At 42.0% G+C, this 25,613-nt stretch overlaps 1 protein-coding gene across 22 annotated transcripts in view; it reads right to left on the bottom strand.

Annotated features, from left to right (window-relative positions):
* DENND1A (DENN domain containing 1A) overlaps positions 1 to 25,613 on the bottom strand; it is a 542,897-nt gene that overhangs the window by 216,425 nt on the left and 300,859 nt on the right. For all 22 annotated transcript variants that reach the window (XM_054501506.2, XM_054501505.2, XM_054501502.2 and 19 more), the window contains one exon: positions 10,565 to 10,610. In XM_054501506.2, coding sequence (XP_054357481.1) covers positions 10,565 to 10,610 — 46 coding nt within the window. The remainder of the gene's footprint in view (positions 1 to 10,564; positions 10,611 to 25,613) is intronic.

Raw genomic sequence — 25,613 nt, forward strand, 5'->3', positions numbered from 1 at the left:
CAGACATTATATTTGGCTAAGGAAGTGTCCAGGAGTCTAGGCACAGCTCCAGTCTGCACCTTTTAGCTTTTGTCAATATTTGGGTTTATGGAGGGAAGGATTTTAGGCAAGACACATAAACCACTCTCAGGGATGTTGATAACTTCCAATCACAAAACAAAACTTCAGTGCCACTGTTCATCATACTTCAGAAAAGCCCCCAGCCAATGCCTTTGTTTCTAAACAAACATAGAATGGTGGTCCCAAGCTTTACCTGCAAAGGCCTGAACTTAGATCATAAATGTTTGAATCCAATAGCCAAAGAAAAAACCTACTTCTTTTGTAGCCTAAACAGCATATATCTTAAGTATCCAACTTTAAGTTCATCTTGAAATCAGCTGAGAATCAAACAATATGTAAAGAGAGATCTATAGACTCCATTTTTAATCACACTTTTCTCTCTGGATGTTTAACTTTAGTACAGAGAGTAGTGTGTGGAGAAATTAGTTTAGCAGGGGGGAAAAAAGGCATGGTTACTACATCACAGTTTGACCGCTTTGTACAAAATGACTGTTGAGCTATCTTCTTGAGATGCCTATTGGAAATATTTCATTCATAATAATAGCTACCAGAGGGTGATGGCCTAGTAATGTTCATGGCACTTCAATCATATTATTTCTAATTGTCATCACTTTATGGCAGGTGTCCTCATTTTGCTGATGGGGATATTAAGGCACACACTCACAGAAGCTCAGCGACTTGCCTAAATTACAGAGAGATAAATGGCAGAGCTGGGATTCAAACTCAGGTTCACTGACTGCTCAAAAAGCCCATGGTCCAGCCACATTTTCCCCAACAAAAGCAAAACACGAACAAACAGAACAAGAACATGCATTAATTTGTGCAGAAAATGCCGGATTTCAGCTTGCTTACACATTGCCCTGGCCCATTTAACGGCCTTCCAAATCAATTATTTTAGGTCATTAAGAGGAAGTTTAATTTGGTTGACAAACACCCCTACTGTGGTGACCTCACATATCAACAACAAATGCCTGATGGTCACAAACCCATACCATGAGTCGGCTGAGCATGGTGTTAAACAAAACCACATGCGCCCAGATTTCAAGTGGGATTTGTCTAGGCCAAGGGTACGGCTCTTCAATCATCACACTGCTGCTGGTCTCTGAGCTCCCACAATGGCCCCGCCCCCAATCACTTGCAAGGAGTTTATGAAGTCAACAGTCCCACGTGGCTGGGCTCAGTTAAAAAGTAAGTTTAAGCTAATGTCAGTTTGGAAAAAGTCACTCATTAGAAAAATAAAAACAGGCTGAAAAAGGAGGGCAGAGTCAATCTTAGGTAGATAAGTCTTTTAGTTTCTTTGTAAGGGAAGGATATCAATTCTACACCTACATAATATTGATAATCACTTCCATTTATTTGGCACCCACCATGTGTCAGACACCAATCTGAGTGTTTTCATGTACCTTCTCATTAACTCCTCATTGAAAACTCCTATGAAATGGGGCAACTACCTATTTTACCAGTGAGGAGTCTGGGGCTCAAAGAGGCACCTTAACATACCCATCTGCAAAACAGGGGCACCTCTCTCAAAGTGGTGGCAATTAGAAATTATACGGCCAAAGTGGCGTGCACATTAGTAGACCCTCATTCAATGGTCAAGATTATTATGTATAGGTATTTCCAACAGGAATCTTTTAAGAGGACAGCAAAAGAGCAGTTTTGTGCAAAGTGGTCAAACTGTGTGATGTAGTAACCATACCCTTTTCCTCTGAGAAACTGATTTCTGATTTAAAGAAAGGAGTTTGCTTAGGCCGGGTGTGGTGGTGCACACCTGTAGTCCCAGCTACTTGGGACGCTGAGGCAGAATAGCTTGAACCCAGGAGGCGGAGGATGCAGTGAGCTGAGATGGCACCACTGCACTCTAGCCTGAGCAACAAAGCAAGACTCCATCATAAAAAAAAAAAAAAAAAAAAAAGGTGCTTGTTTAAAGTGACCTAGTAGTGGTGAAACTAGAATATGAACCCAGGTCCATATGACTCCAGTGCCCACGAGCTCTCTGTTACACAGCCCCCCTGCTCACTGCCCACTGCTCCTTACCTCAATCTGGCAGGAATTTGACTCATTCAAGCTTCTCTTGGTAACAATTTATAAACTTTTAAGTTTTCTCTGAAGTCAGTTTTAATATTGCTAAATGCAACCTATATATAATGACATAAATGATGATAGGAAAATACGAAAACAAAAGCATCAATGATGGTTTCACATTTTTTACTGGGATTCTCCTCATCATTACTGAGTTTTTCTCATCTGTAACAGAGGGCTATTCCATCTCACATGAGAATGTTTCCATCATGACTAGTTAGACTGAAAACGTACTGACTGCAAGAGATACTTAACTCAGCCAGAAGTACTTGTTCCCTTTGATTATATAAATTACTAGTAGAGCTTTAAATTGTTTTATATTAACTAATTCCAACATTAGGATAAGTGGCATTTGAGATTCATATTCATTTTAAAAGCAAATGCTTACTGTGAAGAGGAGACAGCTTCTAAGGGAAATCTATCCGCTCAATCCAGGGCCTTCCTCAAGGCCTAAGGTGAGCAGAGCCTGCTGCATTTGCAGTAGGAACCTTCTGGATGGTACGAGACTCATAAGTGATGACTGTGCATGAGAACACATAGCACGCTAAGGAAATTCCAGGGCCAAGCCACCGTTCAATTACCTTTTTTTTTTTTTTTTTTTTTTTTACAAAATACAGCAATCTCCATCCAGGGTTTCACTGACATAAACTTTGCCTCTTATTTTTATACTACTAACTAGGAAGATGAATGTTTGGCATAGTATTTTTAAAAAGCTCTTCATATTTGATTTAATTGAATAAACTATATCAGTTAATTCTCACAAGTCTTTTATATGGATAATATCAATTTAATTTTACAGATAAGAGTGGAGACTTGATGAGGCCAAGTAACCAGGTCCCAGTCAAAGTATACTCAGAGCTTGTCTCTGGAGGAATATGGGGCCACCAGCTGTAAGCCCTCCTTTCCCCTCCTCACCACAATCCCCAGCACACAGCACTGAGAAAGAAAAGCCCAGGACAGGTGGGGACTCTGCCCAGGAACGGGGTGGCACAGGCATAATCCACATGGCCTGATGGGAGGGTACGCAGATCAGAGGCTCTGATAAACCCCTTGCAGCTGAAGGCCTGGGTACAAATTACAGTTGTCCCTCAGTATCTGAGGGGGATTGGTTCCAGGGCCCCTGTGGATACCAACATCTGCAGATGCTCAAGTCTCTGATACCAAAGGGTATAATGTTTGCATATAACCAATGCACATACTCCTGTATGCTTTAAATTGTCTCTAGATTACTTACAATACTTAATACAATGTAAATGTTAAATAGTTGTGATACTGTATATAACAACTATTATACAACAATTATACAAATATTATACAAAAACAGCCAATACCATATTGGCTTTTTAATTTATATTCTTTCATATATTTTTTTCCAAATATTTTTGATCTGTGGTTGGATGAATCTGTGGACATGGAACCTGTGGATGCAGAGGGCCGATTGTATTTTACCTCTCAGAGCCTCAGCTTCCCCATCTGCTAGTGTGAATATCTCCTACTTCGCAGAGAGTGTCTGAGGAATGCTCAAACATGAAAACAGGTCAAGTCCTCAGCACAGTGATTGGCAAGTACTCAAAAGATGTTAAAGTCTCCTCCAACCCTTTCCCTTTCTTGCCATGAGCCTACGAATGAAACTATCAGGTGAGATTTTTCATGCAAATATCACTTTTTATTTCATTTTATTTTGAGACAGGGTCTTTGTCACCCAGGCTGGAGTGCAGTGGCACAATTATGGCTCACTGCAGCCTCGAACTCCTGGGCTTGGCTTGAGTGATCCTCTTGCCTCAGCCTTCTGAGTAGCTGGAACTATAGCTGTGTGTCACCACACCTGGCTAGTTTTTGTTGTTGTTGTTGTTGTTGTTTTGTTGTTGTTGTTGTTTTTAATTTTACGTAGAGATGAGGTCTCACTGTGTTGCCCAGGCTGTTTTTTAATAAAGCAAGAATAGGATCACTTGGCAGGAACAAATGTCACATGGAACATCTCTATTCTTGTGAGGACACATATACAAGTCACCATTTATACCTGGATGTAACTATGGCTCAGAATTTTGCATCAGTTGCAGCATTAACAAATGTGAACTACATCTTACTTCTGTCTACATGTGGAGTCATACAAAGAAGCAAAATGGTACAATAGTAAACAAGAAACACTCTTCTTTACTCTGTTTAAAAATAAATATCAAAAAAAGAGAAAGGAACAAAGCATGAAAGACTTTCTATGCCAGGGGAAAAATGAAAAGAAAAAACTAGTTAAAATAGTGCCAACTCAATTGACAGAAATTCCAGTTCTTTGAAATGCAAAGGAAAAAAACCCCATTACTTTCCCCTTGCCTGTAAATAAATGAATCCTATTATTTTGTGTAAAGCTCCATAGTTAAATTGGGAACCGCATTGTCGACATAGACAAATGTGGCCTCTGGATCCCGAGACCAAGATGAGCTTTGATTTGGCACCTGGATGCTGTCCTCTGAATGGCGGCTCAGTGCTGTTTTAAGCACTTGTATATTCGCAAAACCAGGCTTCTAGGGACCCATGGCTAAGCATTCCTAGGTAAAAGATGGTGAAAGGAGCAGAATGCCAGGAGCTCGCCATGCACCCATCACACGCTTCTTGAAATTGCATCGGAGGGGAGAAGCAGCTGGGGGCCCGCCAACTGGTCCCTGGGTCTCACTCCCCCTGCTCCTACTGCCTTGAACTACCACATAGTACATAAAATACATTCATACCCTTAAACTGAGGTGTAGAAAAAATAACTAATTCATAAAAAGTACCTGAAAACAGAGAAGAAAAGACACAATCTAGTAAAAGTGGTGCTAATACTTTGAAGAAAGCCATCACTACAAACACCTCTGCCACAGCTTGGTAGCAAAGAAACCATGTAGAAGCTCAGGTTTGGGACACTGACCCATCTGAATTTTATGTACATGTTTTTGATGTGTAACTTCCTTAAGAATTACCTTGATCTTTGCAAATATCAATGTACTTTATTAACATGGTTAAGTGGTTTCCAGCACTTTATATGGAAGGACTGTGTTTCTAATGGCCCAGAAGGAGAAGGCCTGACCATGTCCCTCCTCTATTTACACCCTTCAATGGCTCTCCATTGCCCTATAAAGTTCAAACTCTTTACTGCAGCCTCCAAGGCCCTGGATGGGCTGGGACTGGCCTGTCTACCTCAGCTCATGCTCCTATCAGAGGCTGAACTACTCATATCTCCTGGAAAGCCCCCTTTGCCTACACCTAAGTCTTTGCAGATGCTGCTCTCTGTTCCCTGGTTTACCTAATTCTTATATTTATCTGCTAGGTTTCAGTGTGGGCATTCTCTTCCTCCGAAAAGCATTATTCTCAAGGCTAGGGTCAGCATCTCTCCTCCCAGAGCCTACAACATCCCAAATTCACTACAATTACTTTATATTTTTCTGCATCTGGTCTACACACAACCCTGTGAAGGTGGAGATTATATCACATTTGCCATTTTTATACAGAGCCCCTAGTATAAACATGGTGCCCCATACACAGAAAGCTCTCAGAACTCTGTTGCAGAAAGGAATGTATATTGTGTCCCCACCGCATGCCAGACACTGGGATATGCTGTCCATATATACAGGACTCAGCTCTTAGGAAGAAAGTAAGATACAGAAAGATGAAGTATCATGGCTGGAGTTAGCACAGCAGGGAAGTGATCAAGCAGGGGTTTGGAAGTACATTTGTCAAATTCTACAGAAGTGTCACTCCCAAGCCTGGTACCGTGCCTCTGCATTGCAGACCAGGAGAAAACGAGGCAGGCACAAACCAATTGTGTTGAAACTGTCTTTCCCTAGGACATGAGGATGATGATCCTGGGAACCCAAGAGCTCCTAAAACACAGTTTCAAAGCCATCAGCTCAACAATGGAAATGCCTTGAAGGCCACTAAAGAAGTAAAACCAGCGAGGATTGCTGACCTTTGTTGAGCTCCTTATATGCAGAAACTGTGCTGGGCATCTGATAGGCATTATCTCACTGGATCCTCCCAGTGATCCCATAAGGGAGACACAGCAATTATCCTCAGTTTACAGGTGAGAAAAGAGAGACTCAGAGGTCAATTACCTTGCCCATGATCAAGTAAGCAGGAAGTAGGGGTGTCACATTCTAACTGCTCTACTTCACTGCCCCTGTGTACGGGTGGAACTTCATTTACAAGCCACCTGAGCCTCTGTCTGGAACTGTCATTGCTGTCACCTTTCCCTTCTCCTTCCTGAGCATCCCACCACCAAGAAGGATAGAAAATACCTTCTGGATGCATCCCTTATGTCACTCTGAGGTCTGTACACAAAGCACTGTTTGTGAAGCTTGAGGAGGAAGGTCTTCATTTATCAAACAGGAGAAGCACCATCGACCAGACATGACCTGGCACCTGCTACCAGAGACGGCACAGAAGAGGGGCTGCATAAATGTCTCTTGAGCTAAATTGAGATCGCTTGAATGAAAGGACAGTCACTGTGGAATCTGGCTGTGTTTTGGGATTTCCTAGCTGCCAGCTAACATGATCATTCTCTCCAAGAAGAAACTAGGTCTATGCCAATACCCTTGGCTATTCTGCTAACATGCCACTAGCCTCAGATTGCTTAAATGAGAGAGAGACTATAAACAGGCAGAAGGAGAGAGAAGAATGGCGATCAGGTATACACTTGTCACTTTGGGAGGAAGGCGGACTCTGTAAGGTGACTAGGTTACCATTTAATGGCATCCTGTAACAGCATGAACCAGAATTAGGTCTTTCCCCAAAATAACCTTTTTAAAAATAACAATGCAAGTTTGTAATTTATATTTCTTTTTGTGCAACAAATTTGAGTGTCATAAAAATGGTTAAAAAGTCTTCCTATGGTAGCTTTTTCTAAACTTTTATGAACATCTGCCACATTCATTTGAAGTTTAAAAAATTCTGGCACATATGCAAAGGCATAATAAGGTGCCTATAGCTTTCAAGAAAAAATAACAAGACAGTCAAAAATAAGCCTTTTGCTGAATTGCCAGTAAGAAAACTAGTGTAGCAAGAGGAGATGGGCCTTCCTGAGCACCTTCCGTAAACAGCTTTCCTTTGGCCCCAGGTCTGAGCTAGAGGTTCCTGCAGGAAACTGCAGGAGAAGCATCCCTTTCACCTGAAGGGTACAATCAAACTAGATAAACCCAATCAGAAAGCACAACTAGGGCACTCGGAATCTGAGCTGAAATTCCAGGGAGGAGGTCAGGAGACTGAATTCTAAGATTCAGTAGTTCACGGCTGCCCTACACACTCAGGAAACACTTCTTTGTTCAGAAAGTGTCTTGGCTGGTTTCAAGAGTGGGGCAACTCCCATTTTTGTTTTTATTTTTGTGCTGACTACACAGGAGTTCAGCACAGCAAACTCCTCCCCAGCCTCCGTCAATCAGCAGGGCTAAGATCTATCTGGGCCAGTGCTTCCTAAGCCTTCTCCCTTAATGCCCTTCAAAGGCTGAGCAGAAGAGACCTGCACCCATTCATGTAAGTGCAAAACTCTGTCTCAAGTTTCAGCTGCAAAATGTATGCATATTTTATACTGCATGTTTTACTACAAAAGGCCTTATTTTAAATTATTTACAATTATATAAAAAGTAAAAAATTCACTTCCCGCACCTGTAAGTAAAATTATGGCATTGGGTTGCCTGAAAACAGTGATGCCTATTAGAGGGCTTCAAAATGTGCTCCAAATTACAGCTTTCCAAGCATTCACTCAACGCTTCTTTTCACAAAGCATTTGCTCAGAGAATATCACCTGTGTGGCATCCTGTTAGGTGCTGAGGACACCACAGTGAATGGGAACAGTCCTTGTTCCCAAAGAAGTCATGCTCCAGGGGATGATGGAGAGGGACAAGGAAGCAAACAGCTATTATTCAGAGCAAGAGGCACCATAAGTGAAAGAAGAAAACGGAGCAGGAGGACTTCTTGGAAGAGGTGGAGAAAGGCAGGGCTGATGCATGCAGAGGGGTGAGAATGTGGATATGTTTAGGGCTCAGCAGGAGCGCAAGCTAACATGGGTCAGTGACCAGGCAGAAGGCTTGACAGCAGCGGAGAGACTGTGCAGAACCCAGGGACTGTGTAGGGGAGGCTGGAAGGCTCCTCCTCAAGCATTATTTAGCCCATGGTTATCAAGTGACCGGCTGGAGGGCAACCCATGCAATGTTGTGACTATGCACTGAACTTTATATTCATCTCCATACCTCCAGGACCTAGCAAAATGCTTGGAACATAAGAGGCCCTCATGTTGTTTATCAAATGAACAAGGCTTTTGCAAGAATCCAAGAAAGCAAAGAAAAGTGTCAATGAAGGCAGTGAGGAAAGAACAGGGCGAGAGACGTTTTAGAGCTTTGTGAGTATTTAGAGAGGATGAGGAAGAAGAGCATTCAGCCATGATCAGTGTGTCCCAATTAGGTGCCACTGAAGGTAGTAGTGCCATTCACAGGGACCAGGAACAGAAGGGGAGTGGAGTGGCTTAGAGAGAGAGAGAGAGACACACACACACACACACACAGAGAGAGTGCGTGTGTGTGTGTTTGTGTGTGTGTGTGTGTGTGCAGATAATAAATTGTTTGGGGAAGAATGGGGGAGACATCCATAGTACATCCAGGTGAAATCCAATTGGCACTTTGAACTTTGGACCTGAAGTTCAGGGAGAGGCAGACCAGCGTTAGAATCCCAGCTGAGTCATTGACACTGACCTGGTAGCTGAAGCAAAAGGCCTTAAACAAGGTGACTAGAGTGCACATAGAAAAGAAGAGAAAGACAAAACTAGAAACTTGGAGAATGCTGAGGCGCTGGGACATAAAAAGGAATCTGAAAAAGCCTGTGCTGGAGCAGTCTGGAAGGCAGGAGGAGAGGCAGGCGGGAGGGAACTGTGGACTCCGATAGACCAAATAGTCGTTATATTAGTGTTTCAAACTCTACAGCAATTGGCACTAACGGTCCATTGGTAAGTATTTACTTTGAATTTCAATTTTTCATACGGGAGCTTTGAATAGACCCCCAAACTTGACAAACAAAGGTAAAACACAGAAGAAATCTCTTCAATCTGATCTAAATACATCATCCCAGATAGTCCATAAACTGTGTACTGTATGTGCTTAGGGCTGGGTGATGACAAGGAGGAACTGTTAACAGAATGTAGGAGCCACATGGCCGGCCTGTCAAATTAGAAATTTGAGCAGATTTCTGTGGTCTATTTTGATCAAGATTCTCAATGTCAAACAAACAGGTTTTTCGATAACCAACTTCTTTCATTTTCGTAAGCACAATAGCACAGTGTGCAACAGTTAGTGAAGCAGGTGGTCCTCGTCGACGTGAAATGAAGGGAACAGAAGAAGAGAAGTAGCACTTCCTTCAAGACATGCAAAGCACCACCGCAGACGGACATGGCTGTAGATTTTCCCTCTGAGAGCTTATCTCCTGTGCAACACAGGCAAGCACCTCCCCATGCCTCATTTTGCTCTAGTACAAATTAAAACTCTCTTCTGAGGAGGAAAGGGCTTAGAGTACATGTCTACAAACTAATGACACTTACAAAAGCACAGAAAAGTCCTTTAGAAGAATTGCTATCTAATTGGTACAGCCATACAGAAAGCAATCTGGCATCCGAGGCATAGCTTTGACCAAGCATTTCTACTTTAGGGGTTCTATGCTAAGGAAATGAGGCAAAATGCAGATAAAGCCTTATGCATAAAGATGTTCACTGAAATGCTATTTATAATAGTGAAAAATTATAAACAACCTCAGTGTCCAACAGTAGGAAAACAGTTACGTTATGGTATATCCAAATAGTGGGAATGATAGGTGGCAAACTTAAAATTATTACTGAGAGTAGATAAAAACATGTAGAGATTCCCAAGCCACGTTAATTAAAATAAAGACATAAAATTATAAAGTATATCAATTATGCATATTTATACAAAACATATATTTAGAGAATAAAGACCAAGAGGGAGATTAGTAAAATGCTAACAATGGTTCAACCTGGAATAATGGTATCGTGCATAATTTTAATTTCCTTCTTCATGATTCTATATACATTTTATATCACACTTACTACAATGAAGAATGCAATATTGCTATAGCGATTAGAACAAACATTTTGAAAAGCAAATCATTTCCCTTCCCTCATTCAAACCCTTAAAGAACCCTTTCCTCCTGCCTCCTTGCCCTCACTCCCTCAACCCGTGAAAATCCACAGTCTCTCGGCAAAGTGGGAAAACCCTGAAAACAGAGCCCAGTGCAGAGCGTCCAAACCGAACGCTCAGCTCTGTACACTGGGAAGTGCTGCTTCAGCATGCTCCCACGTGCAGAGCTGTGTCTGCTGAGACTGGGTCTCTCCACCGCCACACAATGAAGCAAAGCCCCAGGTACAGCCATCTGGGGAGGAAAGAAGCCAACTTACCTCCATTAAACTTAAATGGATTCCTATGAGGTAGGGCATGGGAGCACTGTGAAGAGAAACAGAGACACACAGCTGCTTTAATGTCTGTTGCTTCTGACACAAAATTACAGATGGTTCACTATTTGGAGAAAAACTGTTTTAATAAACGTATGCATAGTTACATTTCCTTTCACAACAAAAATCCTAATATGACATTTTGTTCCCAAGCCTAGAAACTTCAGAAGAATTTCAAAATGTGGGCAGCATTGGAAACAGCTTGGGTAGCAGGAAGAGCATCAACCTTGGTATTAGCTCCTAAAGAGCAGCTCTGCAACCGCACAGCCTCAGTTGCCTTATCTTTAAAATGGAATCCTGGATTCCAGCCAGCACGTTGTTATTAGAATCAAAGAAAATATACGTTAAATGATCAGCAGAGTTCTAATACAGATGGGAATGATTATTGCCATGATTACAACAGAAAAAGCAGTTAAGGTTGGATGAAGGGCATAATGTGTTTCAAAGAAGAATATTTTGTATTTGCTGCTTCCTCTGTCATCAAGAGATGTGATCTAACTGTCCATTCTGATTGGACAAAGTACTTGGAGAGCTGCCAGCAAGCATCTCCTCCCCAGTTGCACACATGCCATCCCATGACACTATAATTCAGAAAGCCTCTGCCAACTGCTTCATTCACGGAGCCACGGATTCCCTAAGTCAGTGACTGAGCAAAGGCATGAGAACTCAACTCCAGTGGGTTTAAACCTGGGCATTTTGGATACACCGGTCCTGCCATTGATTTCAGGGGTCGGTGTGTATGTGTGTGTGTGTGTGTGTGTATATGTTATCATTTATGTTACCTACCAATAACAAATGTGCTAGACATTATATGAGGAACTTTAAATTCATCTATTCTAATCCACATAACAACTTTGCAATACCCATAGATATAATAGCCATTTTACAGAGAAGGGACTAGGCCTAAAGAGGTTAAAGCACTTACCTAATACCACAAAACAAAGTCAGTGGTAGACCTGGGATTCGACTCCCAAGTACTCATTTCTTCCTTTGTGCCACACTGACTTTGTAATATAGAACCTGAAATCCCCAAGCTCACTCCCCATGCAATGCTTTCCTTTGGGTTAGGGGAAGGAGGTCAAGGGACAGCGAGGAAGGATGTGATTGGCAACTTTTCCATCTGTCTCTGTAGTATGGGATATATTCTATGAAATGTGCAGATGGTATTTTCTGAACCTAGAGAAAAGATACCTGACTCAGACTGGGGTGACCAGGTACTTTTCTTCTGGGGCAGCTGGTAGAGTAGAGGTGGATGGACAAGGATGGCTCTTTAGGGACAAAGTTGGAGAAACAAGGAGTGGTAAATCATGAGACAGGAGAGGTTTGCTTCCAACTGAATACTAAAGAGTTTAGGCTTTATCCTGAAAGCAATGGATAGGCAAGGGAGGTTTCTAAACATCACATACATATTTTTAAATTGCTCAAACATTTAAAAATAAGAAAGGACACAATTCCCTCATTACCATTCAACAAATAAAATTCAAGCAAAAATCCTTTCTTTCCCCCTTTCCCCAGAATACAAAATGTCCTTCTTACTACAGTTCTCAGCAGTAATATAATATGTCTTGGGAACATGTAAAACAGACTTGAATATTAGCAGCTCAGTTTGCTAACTATTCTAGAAGACTTTTGTATTTGATAATAGCTAAAGAAAGAACTATACACACAATTGCAGTGAAAGTGGAGTTGTCTTTTCTTCTTTTCTTTTTCTTTTTTTTTTTTTTAGGTATCTGCTGTGTACATTCAGCTTCTCTTTGCTTCTAGGGGCAAGGAAATGCCCTGTGATTTTTTTTTTTTCCCCTTAAACTGTAAACCATTAGTTTAGCTGCCAGCTACACAAATGCTCAAACTTCCCAGTGTGCCTGGCTCTGCTGTCCAAGCTTTTTCCAGTGTACACTGAAATGAATGTGTTTCTAATTAAGTAGCTTCAGGAACACGACAGCTTCAATGTCAAAAATACAAAGTCTGAACCCTGGCAGGAAGTCTTAAGACTGCAAATGTCTCATCTAGTGGAACCTTGCCTAATGTAATGAAAGGAAGCAGGAAGAGTACAAATTCCAGAAAAATGGCCACTTATTAATGTGACCAGAAGCACAGCCTAACACATAGAAGGCAGAAAGCGCAAATCCATAATATTTAACTAAATCTTATCACCCTTCCCATCTCCTACATTTAGTCATGCAATTGACCAGTGACGATGGGTTTTAACCATAATTGTAGAACTGAAATTCCAATAAATGAGTTAATATACAGAAAAAGACATTCAAATGGCTGAAAATAAATATGTATAGCAAAACCCCTCTGTATAACTTAACCATAGGATCTTATGTATGTAAACTTTAATGCTATGCCCTTTTGTCCTATAATAAAAATCAATGATACCCTGAAAGGAAAAAGGGACCTCATGGAAGAGACTGAAGATGCAAGAAAGGGCAAAATGGAACTCATTCTTCAAGTATCTTTAGATAGGCATTTTTTAAAGCCCAATAATTTTCCAAAGAGTAATTATGGCCTATCGTAGAAATGTAGTTTTCTTAGCCAAGTATTGTTAGAACTGCAACAGCTCTGTATTTAGAAAATATTTAAAACACATTTATTCTGAAATCATAGCAGCTCCATGTTTTGTATGAATGCAAATTTGGACAAATACCTTTTACATTGTCATCATTTACGTACGAAGCCACAGATACTTCCCTGAATCTACTGCATGTTTGCTCTGCAAATATATAATTACGAATTCCAAGTGGTAAGAGGGAGAGGGAAGAAAAAGAAACCTAGAATTTCCTGAACATCTCAATGTGGTACTTATCCAATTGGGTAATTCTGGGTACAGTCTGAAAACAATTTCTATTCTCACTATATCTCAATAATTATTGTAGCTACTGACTCAGTTTCTTGGAAACCTCTTCTTTGTCTTTTTATTTTTAAAAGAAATGTTTGGGGAGAAAAACACCTACCCATGATTATATTATCCTAACACAATTACTTTTTCTTTTGCATTTCTTTCTAATACTGGCTCACATTAACAGCTTTATATCTTTGAAATTACAAAGTGCATACATTGTTTTATTTTCTCATTGGCTACATGAACATTTCCCAGATTGTTCTATAATTTTTATGATTATTAAAGACTGCATAATATTCCACCAAATATGGATGTGTCATAATTTATCGAATGCTATCCCTAGAGTAGACATTAAGTTGCTTCCAACTTTTCACTATTATAAGTATCACTGTGATAAAAATGAACACCTTCATGTTGCATGAATTCCTAGACACCGAATTACTAAAAATTAAAGGACAGGGCTGTTTCTTATCTTTTGTTGTATCCTAGCAAAGCATTTTCCAATAAGGCAGTACCTGGCCTAGTAGAAATCTTTCATGATTGTTGTAGAGATTAGAGACAACCTCTGAGGTACCTGGCACAGCAGCAGCACATGGTAGGGTTCTCTCTGAGCCCCTGGCATGGCTGGCACCATTGGACCCACTCTCCTATCACCCACAGAATGGTTTCTTGTTCCAGCCCTGGTTCTGTAGGATACCTGCTCTGGGATACCTGGTAAACTGCTGGTAAGAACAGTGAAGATGCCATGAGGAATGGGAGGTGCTTGACAGGCACACATCATCTCTACACATGGATTTCTGACTCCCAAGCACACTCTTGTCTCCTGGATACTCCAGTGAGTTCAGGAGGGTTGCTTATCACTCTCTTCAGGAGGGTGCCTTTCCATTCTAATGTACCACCAATAACGGAAAAACTATCAACGAAACAATGGTTCATGACTTTCTGATCACTTGGACACATTTTTAAAAACCTCTTATCACTCTTGAGCATACATTAAAAATAAAACATAGCAAAATAAATTGGGTAAGCTATTTAAAAAAAAAAAAACTTCTTCATATTCAGAATCCAACACATCTGAATCCTTTTCTAATTCAGAGGCATAAACGTCCATGTTTTTCCAAGGGTATCTCAGTTGCAAAACCAAACCAAAATCCATCTACTAGAAGTGATCTTCCTGTTTAGGTTCAAGAAAGAACTTATTTGTTGCTGTTCTAGAAAACATGAATGGAAATATCTGCTTCAGTAATAGCAAATGTATATACTCTGCTTCTCTTCTCCAGAGCCTTTCAGCATTCACGTGACTTTACCTTTCAATATTGAATTATAGTGCAATTTTGAAGACATTTTAAATGGCAATTAAAGAACATGTGCAGAACCAACAATGCACATAATTAAATTAAAGTGGTGATAATATTAACAGTTATAACCAAACTTATGCATAGGCAGGTCATGACAACCATGTCACAACTGCTGTATGACTGACAGTGATTGTAGGATGCTACTGTACATCTTGGAAGAGCAGAATGGGGTATATCTGTATGAAGCTTTTGTTCTCTGGGAATTACCGTACTATCTGATTTCATCAGTTACAAACAGGAGAGTAAAAGTGACTCTTTTTTCCTTCTCCCCTGAAAAGGAAAAGGGCTCTGTTGCTGGTGTTGAGGCAGACACAACAGAATAACCTTTACCTGGAAGATATCTTTAGTTTGAATCTTCTTAAGACGAAAAGGAACTTTTATTGAGTTACTATAATTCAGTCACTTTTATGCATTACACACATAATGCTCAAGGGAACTCTGCAAGGTGGTGCTATCATCCGTATTTTCAGGTTAGGAAACAGGCTCAGAAAGAAAAAATTTGCCGAGATCGCACAGCTGGTCAGTGGTGAAGCCGTACTTCAGACGCAAGGCTGCTGAACAGAGAGCCCAAGCTCTGTGCGTGAGGTCACACAGCACATACTCAGTACTTAAGCTGAAAGGAAAAGAGCGCTGGGGTACCAAAAGGGCTATTCGCCAGTCCTCTTGGTTCCAGGCCTGTGATGCCGAGCGCTTCTCTGACAGGTAAGTCCTATGGCATGAGCTTATTCCCAGCAAGGAAGAAGCAAGAATATGGAAACTGCAGACTTATTAACGATTCTGTAGTCCTTGTTCATTATTACTGCACTTTCACAATTTGTTTAATTCCTTTCCCCCAGATAACCAGGGCTCTCTTAATCATGTTCCCCTGAGGTGAGCAGCTACTAATTGGAAATGAGTCCAGTGAAATAAAGGAACACTGGCTGCTAAAAAAAAAAAAAAAAAAAAAAAAAAATACAGCTTCCCAAGACAAAGTGGGAGGGGGGAGGAAACAAGGGAGAGGCGGTCCCTCCACCTCCAGGGGGGCAACACCTCTGCCATCATGAAGGAACACAGCTTAGGGTAGCCCAGGGATTTGGAAAGATCACTGTTTTTCTGTTTTTCATATAAACACATAGGTATCCACGTTACAATATACACATCACAGTGTCACCTTACCTCTCAGAGGCCCACCATCTTCTTAATCAAATACCCTGATCAGGCAAAGGGGATCCCACATTCAGAAAGGAAAACTCTGAAGGAGGTCTTATGTGAGCTTTTCTTTTTTTGTAAAAGACACAAACGTGTAAACACAGATTGTCTTGTGGTTTTAAATTCTGCTCGAAATAATGAGCCTGGCTTTATTAGAGAGGTTAAAGGACAAGAGAATGGGAAAAAGAAAAAGAACAGACACCAGAGAACATATCTTGCTGGAGAATGCGAATGATCACGGTTTTGGGCTTACTGAGAGCGATGAGACAGCTGCTCTTCAGGCTAATGTAACAGCCAGTGTAGGACAGGAAGCCAGTAAGAGCAGCCACTACTGACTGCAAATTTGCCAAGAGCCAGTATAGGCTAAGGCATTTTCCTCATTAAATTCTCACCACAGCAGCATAAGGAGGGTACTATCAGAACTACCATTTCACAGATGGAAAAACTAAGATTGGAAAAGCTAAATCATTCCTCTGACGTCACACAGCTAGTAAGTGGCAGAACTGGGACTAGAACCCAAGCCCATGATATGGGGATAAAGCAAGCTCCTTATTTCCTGGAGACCAGCATTCCCATAGCCTGCAGAGGAAGGAGGTTAGGTGGTTTTCTCTAACCTGCTCCCTAAGGGCTAGCCTGCAGCTGTGACAAGACCTAGGAGCTTCCACATTCTGTCTGAGCTCCTCCTCCCCTGCTACCTTTTCCATCACAGGAAGCTTCTGGTCCCTAAAGTGCCTCTGAGCTCATCTCAATCACATGGTGGCCCCACAGGCCTCAGCTTCACATTCCTTCAAGTCCTACTGAAGCCATGCTGCCTGCCTCTCAGATTGCCCAGTCATGGCTAACACCTCTCTTGGTAGGGGCTTTTGTCCGGGTTACCCATTTGACATAAAGCATGTGCTGATTTGAAGGGTGACTCTAGATTGTCAGTCACCGAAGCACAGAGTCCTGTTTCCCAGAGCCTCCCATGGTGCCACGTGCAGAGCAGGAAGGATAAAACAGTTGAGCTATTTACTGAGCACACACCACATTTCAAGGGCTGCATAGGAGGCTCTAGCCATCTTATCTCATTTAATCCTCAAATAATCCAATTTACACCATCCATTGTATAGCTTTTTTTGGAGACAGAGTCTTGCTCTGTTGCCCAGGCTGGAGTGCAGTGGTACGATCTTGGCCCACTGCAACCTCTGTCTCCTGGGTTCAAGTGATTCTTCTGCCTCAGTCTCTCGAGTTGCTGGGATTACAGGTGTGTACTACCATGCCTGGCTGATTTTTGTATTTTTAGTGCAGACAGGGTTTCACCTTGTTGCCTAGGTTGGTCTTGAACTCCTGACCTCAGGTGATCCACCTGCCTCGGCCTTCTAAAGTACTGGGATTATGGGCGTGAGCCACTGTGCCTGGCCATTTTATAGAATTAAAAAGGTATTCTCAAAAACGTGCCTATGGGATCACCCAGTTAATGGTGATCCCAGCCCAAATCCTTCTACTTCCAAGTCTCTTATGCTACTCTTACTTGCTAGTGACTTCTCTTAACCATTATGCTACAGTTGACAAAAAATGGTTACCGGATAATTATAGCTAAAAAAGTAAAATAGCTAGTGGGTTCATAGCCAGAATAAAACTATATTTGCCTTACTAGCTGGAATTGACTGATACTCTTTTCTGTTCTAAGCGGGATTTAAGGCGATTTATATGAATATTTTCAACATAGCAACAAAAGTACGAAAAGAAATAGGAGCTAAGGGGGGAAAAAAAGGAAGCTGTGGCAAGGTTAGTGTTTCCATTTCATGCTGGGACACCTGCTGGGATGGTCACAGGTTTGGCTCTGGACACTCTGGCCACCAACCCAAAAGGGAAACAAGATTGTGAGGTATTTTGTGGTGTCCACAGGAGAAACCAGCCACCCAGGAGCTTGAATTTTCAAAAGGCTCCTGGGGAGGGAAAATTGTTTTCCACAGGCCGGTTAGTCAGTCAGTCAACAGTTATCACTAATATCAGGCACCATGCTGGTCTGGGGCAAGAGGAGAGAAAAACAGATCTGGTCCCCATGTGAAGCTCACAGTTAACGGCAGATCAAATAAGCGCATTATTGTACATGCGCAAACCGCTGCAAGGAGACGCACAGGGTGTTGTTGGGTACACAACGGAAGGGCTTGAGATGACCTCATTTCATCTCTGCAGCAATCTTGAAGGGTGGGTCTCCATAATTCACAGAGGAACCCATGGCTCAAAGAGGTTAAGTGACTCGACAAAGGTCACAGCTGGTGAGAAGCAGAAAGTATGGGGTAACTGCCACGAGGTAGGCAAGCTTTTTTCTTTTTAGGGGAAAAAGTATTTAATGTCTTTCCTGGTTTCCAACCCAGCCCTCTCCGATTTATGAACAACAACAGAGGATGAGGATCCATGAGGAGACCAGGAACAATTCTGGATTAGGAGAGAAGGCAGAGATGGCCTAGCTTCCATTTGTGGTTTCGGCAGTGAGAGCACGGGGCCCTGCCACAGCAGAGGTGAGCTCAGTGTGCACCGATGTCCAGTGGGCGCTGGAGATGGTTTGCTAATGCAAGACACGTGTATCACTGGAGCTGATCAGTGACTGGCAGAGGGAGGACAATGCCCTTCTGAGTGTCGCTTTGTGGCTTCCTGGGGTAACCTATGCAGGTGGGGGCGGCGGAGATGCCTTCTAGAGCCCCAAGCCACTGGACGCAACAGAAATGAACACGAGTTACAAAGATAATGCCTGGACAAAATTCTGGGAGGTCAACATCAAAGCCTGGGGTAGCCTGCCCTTTTGTGCCTCCTTGGCCTACCAGAAGGCGACAGACTCGGAAAACATCAGGAAGGGCTCCGTGGCTAAGACCACTGCGGCAGAATAAGTTAATCACAGAGGAAAAGGTCAGGAGACAGGGCTCTCTGTTGCCACAGAGAATTCAATGAGAACCATAACAGCTAAAGCCAGACACGGAAAGGAAGTCTCAAGTTGTGAGCCACAAGCAGCCCATGAGATCCTGTGGAAACACACGAATGAATGAGCCACAAAACAAATAAGAGAAAAAGAGAAAGAGGCTTATGGAGAAATAAATGAAGAGAAAGTAACAGAAAAAAAAAAGTATAAAAAATAGCGCAACTGGTAATAAAAGGAGATTTTCTCTTGCTGTTTTTCCAGGACTCATCCCATGTGCCAAGACGCATAGCATCCAATTACCTTTTCAGCCTCGCCTTTCCATTCATCACGTTTTAAAGGGAAGACAAACCCACACTTGCTGAGAGGTCACTCAGAGCCTATCACTATGCTGGTGCTGCACATACTGTCCGTGGTGCCAGCACCTGAAAGAGGCAGGCACACTATCTCCAGAAGCCCTGCCATGAGGTCACTTGCTGCACTGCTGAAACTTCCTGTGACCCTGATGTTACTTGGTCTGTGGCCCCTGCCTTACGGGTGAACTATGGCTCCCAGGAACATATCTAGAGTGTCACTGCTATAGAGCCCCCTATACTGTGCCCCAGAATGTCCAGAGTTTTCTAAGTATTGGGTTCAAGCCAGGCTCCAAATCAGGGAGGAGTGAGGAATGTGTCACTCACATACAGAATGTGTCATGAGAAATGGAAAACCAGGCCAATGCTCAGGCAGGTAGGCAGGAGTCAGGGCCAGCAACGTTGCATGGAGGCCAGCAGAAACTAGGGCAGAGGAGGCGGGCTGTTGCCCCTCCCGACTTCAGGCAGCAGGAGGGAGCTGGGGAAGGTGGGAGTGGCAGGGCAGGTCCAGAGGCTCAGAGGCAGATACAGTAGCTAGGAGGTGGTTAGGCTGTGGTCCAGACAGCTCCCCAAAGGGTGGGTGGCTAAGCCAACAAGCACCATTCCCCTAATCTGGGAAGGGTCACTCCTGTGTTAAAGGGACATCTTGTCTTCTTTAACCCTGAAAGTCTCAGTAACGCTGGGAGTGACACTGCTGAGGCCAGTGAGAGCTGTCCCGCTATACTCCTGACATCGGTGCCTTCCGGGGTGCCTCTAGAGGAACAGGGCTAAAGGCTGAATGGCAACCATCTACACAGACTAACCCATTTTTACAGACCTTTTGCTTTTTGCTATATGTACTTTAAAAGGCTAAAAAAGTTATTTATTTATTATTATTATTATTTTTGAGACGGAGTCTCATTCTGTCACCCAGGCTGGAGTGCAGTGACATGATCTCAGCTCACTGCAACCTCTGCCTCTCAGGTTCAAGTGATTCTCCTGCCTCAGCCTCAGAGTAGCTGGGATTACAGGCACAGGCCACCACGCCCAGCTAATTTTTGCATTTTTAGTAGAGACGGGGTCTCACCATGTTAGCCAGGCTGGTCTTGAACTCCTGATCTCAGGTGATCCACCCGCCTGGGCCTCCCAAAGTGCTGGGATTACAGGCATGAGCCACTGCACCCAGCCTAAAAAAGTTTTTTATAATAAGAATGTATTACTTTACTAACAATATAGACTGTATTAAAAATCTAATGTATCTGGAATTAGTGGTGGTGATATATCTATTAGATGGACAGTGGATTAGATAGTTGGAATATACTACAAACTACTGATCTGTATACATACATTGATTGACTGATTGATTGAGACAGAGTCTCACTCTCCTTGACCAGGTTGGAGTGCAATGGCATGATCACAGCTTGTTGCAGCCTCAACTTTCCAGGTTCAGGTGATTCTCCTACTTCAGCCTCACAGAGAGCTGGGACTACGGGCACACACCATCACACCTGGCTAATTTTTGTATTTGTTCTACAGGGACATGATTCTGCCATGTTGCCCAGGATTGGTCTCGAACTCCTGGGCTCAAGCAATCTGCCCACCATTACAGGTGTGAGCCACTGCAGTTCGGGCCAGAATTGTATACTTTTAAGAGGGTGAATTTTGTGGGATGTGGATTATATTTCAACTTAAAAAATGTAGCAGAGAAATTGAAAAGACAGTTTTCCTATAGAGTCTACAGTATAAATAGAGATCAGCACAGAATCTGTGACATAGATAATACAAAGGGCCCAGTCTTTTCTTTACCTCATTTTTCCACCTGGAAAATAGTTCACATTGAAATTGTCCAGTCTGGGCATGGTGGCTTACACCTGTAATCACAGCACTTTGGGAGGCCAAGGTGGGCGGATCATTTGAGGTCAGGAGTTTGAGACCAGCCTGACCAACATAGTGAAACCCCTTCTCTACTAAAAATACAAAAAATCAGCTGGGTGTGGTGGTGCACACCTGTAATCTCAGCTACTTGGGAGGCTGAGGCAGGAGAATTGCTTGAACCCAGGAGGCAAAGGTTGCAGTGAGCTGAGATCGCACCACTGTACTCCAGCCTGGGTGACAGAGTAAGACTCCATCTCAAAAAAAAAAAAAAGAAAGAAAGAAAAGAAAAGAAAAAGAAAAAGAAAAAAAGGAAAAAAGAAATCGTCCAAAGCTTCCCCACAAGGCTCTTGGCACATTCAGTCTTGGGTGCTGCTCAAGGAAATGAAGGTGCATCTCAGTGTAGGGCTCAGTGACTGTTATCACCTCAAAACATTTTTCCAGCTGCCTACTTGGTGCCAGGCTCCTCATGTAGAGCAATGCTTTTAGCTATCTCCCTGGCAATGACTTAGCAAAAGACACTGAGGCTCAGGCAGGAGATGTGACTCACTCAAAGTCACATCTTTAGTAGGACCAGAGTCTAGGATTTGGACCCAATACTTTGACTTCCAAATCTGAACTGTTTTCTCTCACTTGGCCTCTCTGTTCAAGCCTCAGGGTCAAGTTTAGCCAAATCTCAGTTGAGGAATTACCCAACTAGCAATCTATGATTTCTGATCATTAAACCAACACACATTTGTGTATGTGTGTGTGCATTTCCTAACCATCAGTCCCACCACAGCCCAACTTCCCTTCCTCTTCTGTCTGAAACTAAATTCCTGGTCCTTATCCCCTCCCGCCCCTCCCAGATGAGCTCTGTCGCAGTGGCACCATTCCACTCTTGGTGTCTTGCTGCTTCTTAGCTTAAAAAAAAAATCTCTATTCTCCCAATCTTGACTGGATGCTTGAGTTCTCTGGTGAAGTACTGTTTCCTCAGATCCAGAACCATCTATGTCCACCTATCTTCCTATGCCCACTGCCAGGAATATAATAAGTATTCATAAGCACTTGCTGCAAAATGGCAATGACATACAACTTTTGCTTACTTATGGAACCCAATCTTTAACAAAAGCTAGAAAGCCCAGAGTTTGGCATAAATAAGAGAATTTTGGCCACAACTGTCCATCTAATCCACTTCCATTCTGTACGTTAAGTCTATATATTTAGCTGATGCAAAAAAAAATTCAGTTGAAATTCTTTTTTTTTTTTTCCCCAAGGCAGGGTCTTGCTCTATTGCCCAGGTTGGAGTGCAGTGGCATGATCTTGGCTAACTGTAACCATCACCCCCCAGGTTCAAGCAATTCTCATGCCTCAGCCTCCTGAGTAGCTGGGATTACAGGCATGTACCACCATGCCTAGCTAATTTTTTCTATTTTTAGTAGAGATGGGGTTTCACTATGTTGCTCAGGCTGGTCTTGAACTCTTGGCCCCAAGTGATCCATCCCCTTGGCCTCCCAAAGTGCTGGGATTACAAGTGTGAGCCACCATACCTGGCCTCAGTTGAAATTCTTAGCACCAGAGACACATTAATATATATTGACTATATATACAGCTATATAGCTATGAATAACACAAAGATAGTATCTACTATTTACAGAGCACCTGCTTTGTGTCAGTAGTAATCACTATTCACCTCCATCTGAAAATGTTGGCTCAGTGACCTCCAATCTAGTAAATGGGGAAGCCAGGTGAGGGCCAGACATTTCTGTTTCCACCGCACCACACTTTCATTTGAGTTCTGTCCCTGCCATCAAGAATATCAACAATTCCACTTAATCTAGCATTGATCTATTTCCTATGCAAAATTTCATGGCATCGATGAAGACAGTGATTGGAATGGGCGCAGATCTGATTAACTGGATGTTACTTCAGAATTGTGTCCAGACTGATGCCCCATCACCTATGTGGACTGCGCATCTTTTGTTGAAAATCCTACATGGAATATGTGATGCACCATGTGGGGGCTGATTCAGAACCCTACATAACAGCACACAAAGGGCCTGAAACTAGCATCTCTCAGAGAGAGCTGAGCATCCCCACTCTGAGAGGAAGAACGGCTTCCAGAGTCATCTGGAAATGCCAAGAAATATGAGGCATTTTACAAAGTCAAATGCAAAATCGAAACCTTCACTGTACATATCCTATTTGACTTTTCAGTTCAACAATGCCCTCAAAAAGCATCAGAAGCTAGCTACTAACTTGGCTTTTGACCTGACTGTCCTTTGGGGGAAAAGCATGAGCTTGTCTTGATCTGCTCTGAAAATATTTTATCACAAATGTGTGTTAATAAGTGCCTAGAATAAACCAAATATACAAGTCAAGTTGGGAATTGATTTGTGGTCCCTATTTAGGACTACTTCTGAAGGAGGAAGGGGGAAAAAGAAATTTACATGGGAAATACCATATGGTTTCTACTGGGATCTTTTATTAGCAAAATTTAATTAGCATAGTGCCTGGTACATAATAAGTGCTCTATAAATATTTGCTGAATAAATGAATAATTAATGAATAACAACATACGTCTACAATTAGCAAGTCATCAAGAAGCTGACATGAAGAATTTTTTCAAAAAATCTTGGTGATGGGTACAATTTATTCTCTAACACCTCAGAGGATATTAGTAAGGAAAGCTTTAATATCAGATGGCCTTGGATTTCAAGTGCAGGCTCCACTATTTCTTGGCTGTGTGACAGTAGGTAAGTCACTAAACCTCTCTGAGCTTCAATTTCCTAATATATACAATGGAGCTATATTTACCTTGCAGCTTGATTTTGAAGATTGGCAATAATGTTTATAAAGAGCTTGTCACATACACTGTACTCAATAGATGGTGATTATGAAAGGGAATGCTGATTCTCATTAGCAAGTTAATCCTTTTCTCCCAGAAACACGAAGGCTTTCCCAACACTGGCCAAGGTCAAGGCCACCATCAGCTAAGGTAGGGAACATTCTCGTTTTCACTTTCAAAGTCAAAGGAATGGCACAGATCTAAAGTAGAAAGGAATCAGCAGCACATGTTTTTAAATATTCATAAGGGCTGGAAATGTCTTACTCCTTTCGTTTTCTCTGCCATCTGCTTTTGTTTCTTTTCTTTTCATTCTTATGCCACAGCTGCAAATGAAAACAACCATACAATAACTCAAGTTAAATAAAAAAAAAAAATCAAAATAAAAACAATCTGAGGGATAAAAAGAGAAGATGAATTATAAAGTTTTCCCCTAAGCTCTCAAGGCAACAGAAGTAAGAATAATGTTTAATGTTGAGTTAAACCTTCTGGAAACCGAAATCCATGTCCCATGTTTATAATAATGGTGAAAAAAGCAATCATCATTTACTAATGGCCCCTAGGTGCCACTTGACTAATAACTCTAATGGCTATAGCCACTTTTCAAAGCAGGTAAGTTATACCCATTTTACAGAACAAGACATTGCAGATCAGAGAGGTAAAACAGATTTTTAATGGTTACATAGTTAATAAGAGATAAGACTAAGATTTGAATCCAGGTCTGCCTGAATCCAAAACCTAGGCACTTCCCACACTATTATCCACTCCAAAAATAGGAAGGGACACACAAAAAAATAATTTGAGAAATATTTAGGGCAGCCCATTTGTACTAAACTGATTTTTTCCAGATAATTAAAATCTGTGATTATAGCTCTAATTAAAGTTAACTCAGATGATTGTATGTTGTATTTGTGAATGTGCAATTAGTCCTCCACATAATTGTAGGGATTTCAGTATCCTACTTTTCATTTATTAACTGCATGCAAACTAGAGCTTTGCTGTCATGGCCTCTGGTCTACAAAAGGCTGCAATACAGCTTTTGGGGTTTCTGGACTCAATGACTGTGACCTGTGATACCAACAGCAGGGTCTGGGCTCAGCCCCATTTAACATGTCTTTGTCCAGAAGTCAATGAAGACTTCATCTTCAGGCGCCACGTAAAAAGCTCTTATGGCCTACACTGTTGTCCTGAAAACTCCTAGCAGCATGTACCTGAAGAAAAACTGGCAGCAGTGGTCCTCATGTGTTAATTACACTTGTGAAGTCTATTATGCATAGAAAGGGCACCTGCTGGCAGTGAAAATGACTAGAATCCGCCCTTCCTGTGCAGTGAGTAAATTGAGAGTTCATTTCTACAGGAGATAATAGTTTTCAGATTCCATTTTGTGTATCCCCTGCATGGGGACATACTTAACATTTAAATCATCTGCAGAGGAGCAAACCTCCTTCAAATTTACATGTTTCAGGCTCCTAGCACTTTACTTAAAATGCTAGTTATCCCTGCTGGCTCTTACCACCAAGGATTAAACTCAATGGTGGTGAAAGTTACTGGGCATAATAGAATGAAGTTATTAGCATTGACTCAAATTTCATGACATTTGTAGTCTCTGACCAAAGCAGTGGTAGTGGCTGAAGGTGGTCAAATCAACCCTTCATTATGGAAGATGTGTTTTTTCTCTTG

The sequence above is a fragment of the Pongo pygmaeus genome, chromosome 13 (assembly GCF_028885625.2).
Source record: "Pongo pygmaeus isolate AG05252 chromosome 13, NHGRI_mPonPyg2-v2.0_pri, whole genome shotgun sequence".
In the NCBI taxonomy this organism is placed as follows: domain Eukaryota; kingdom Metazoa; phylum Chordata; class Mammalia; order Primates; family Hominidae; genus Pongo; species Pongo pygmaeus.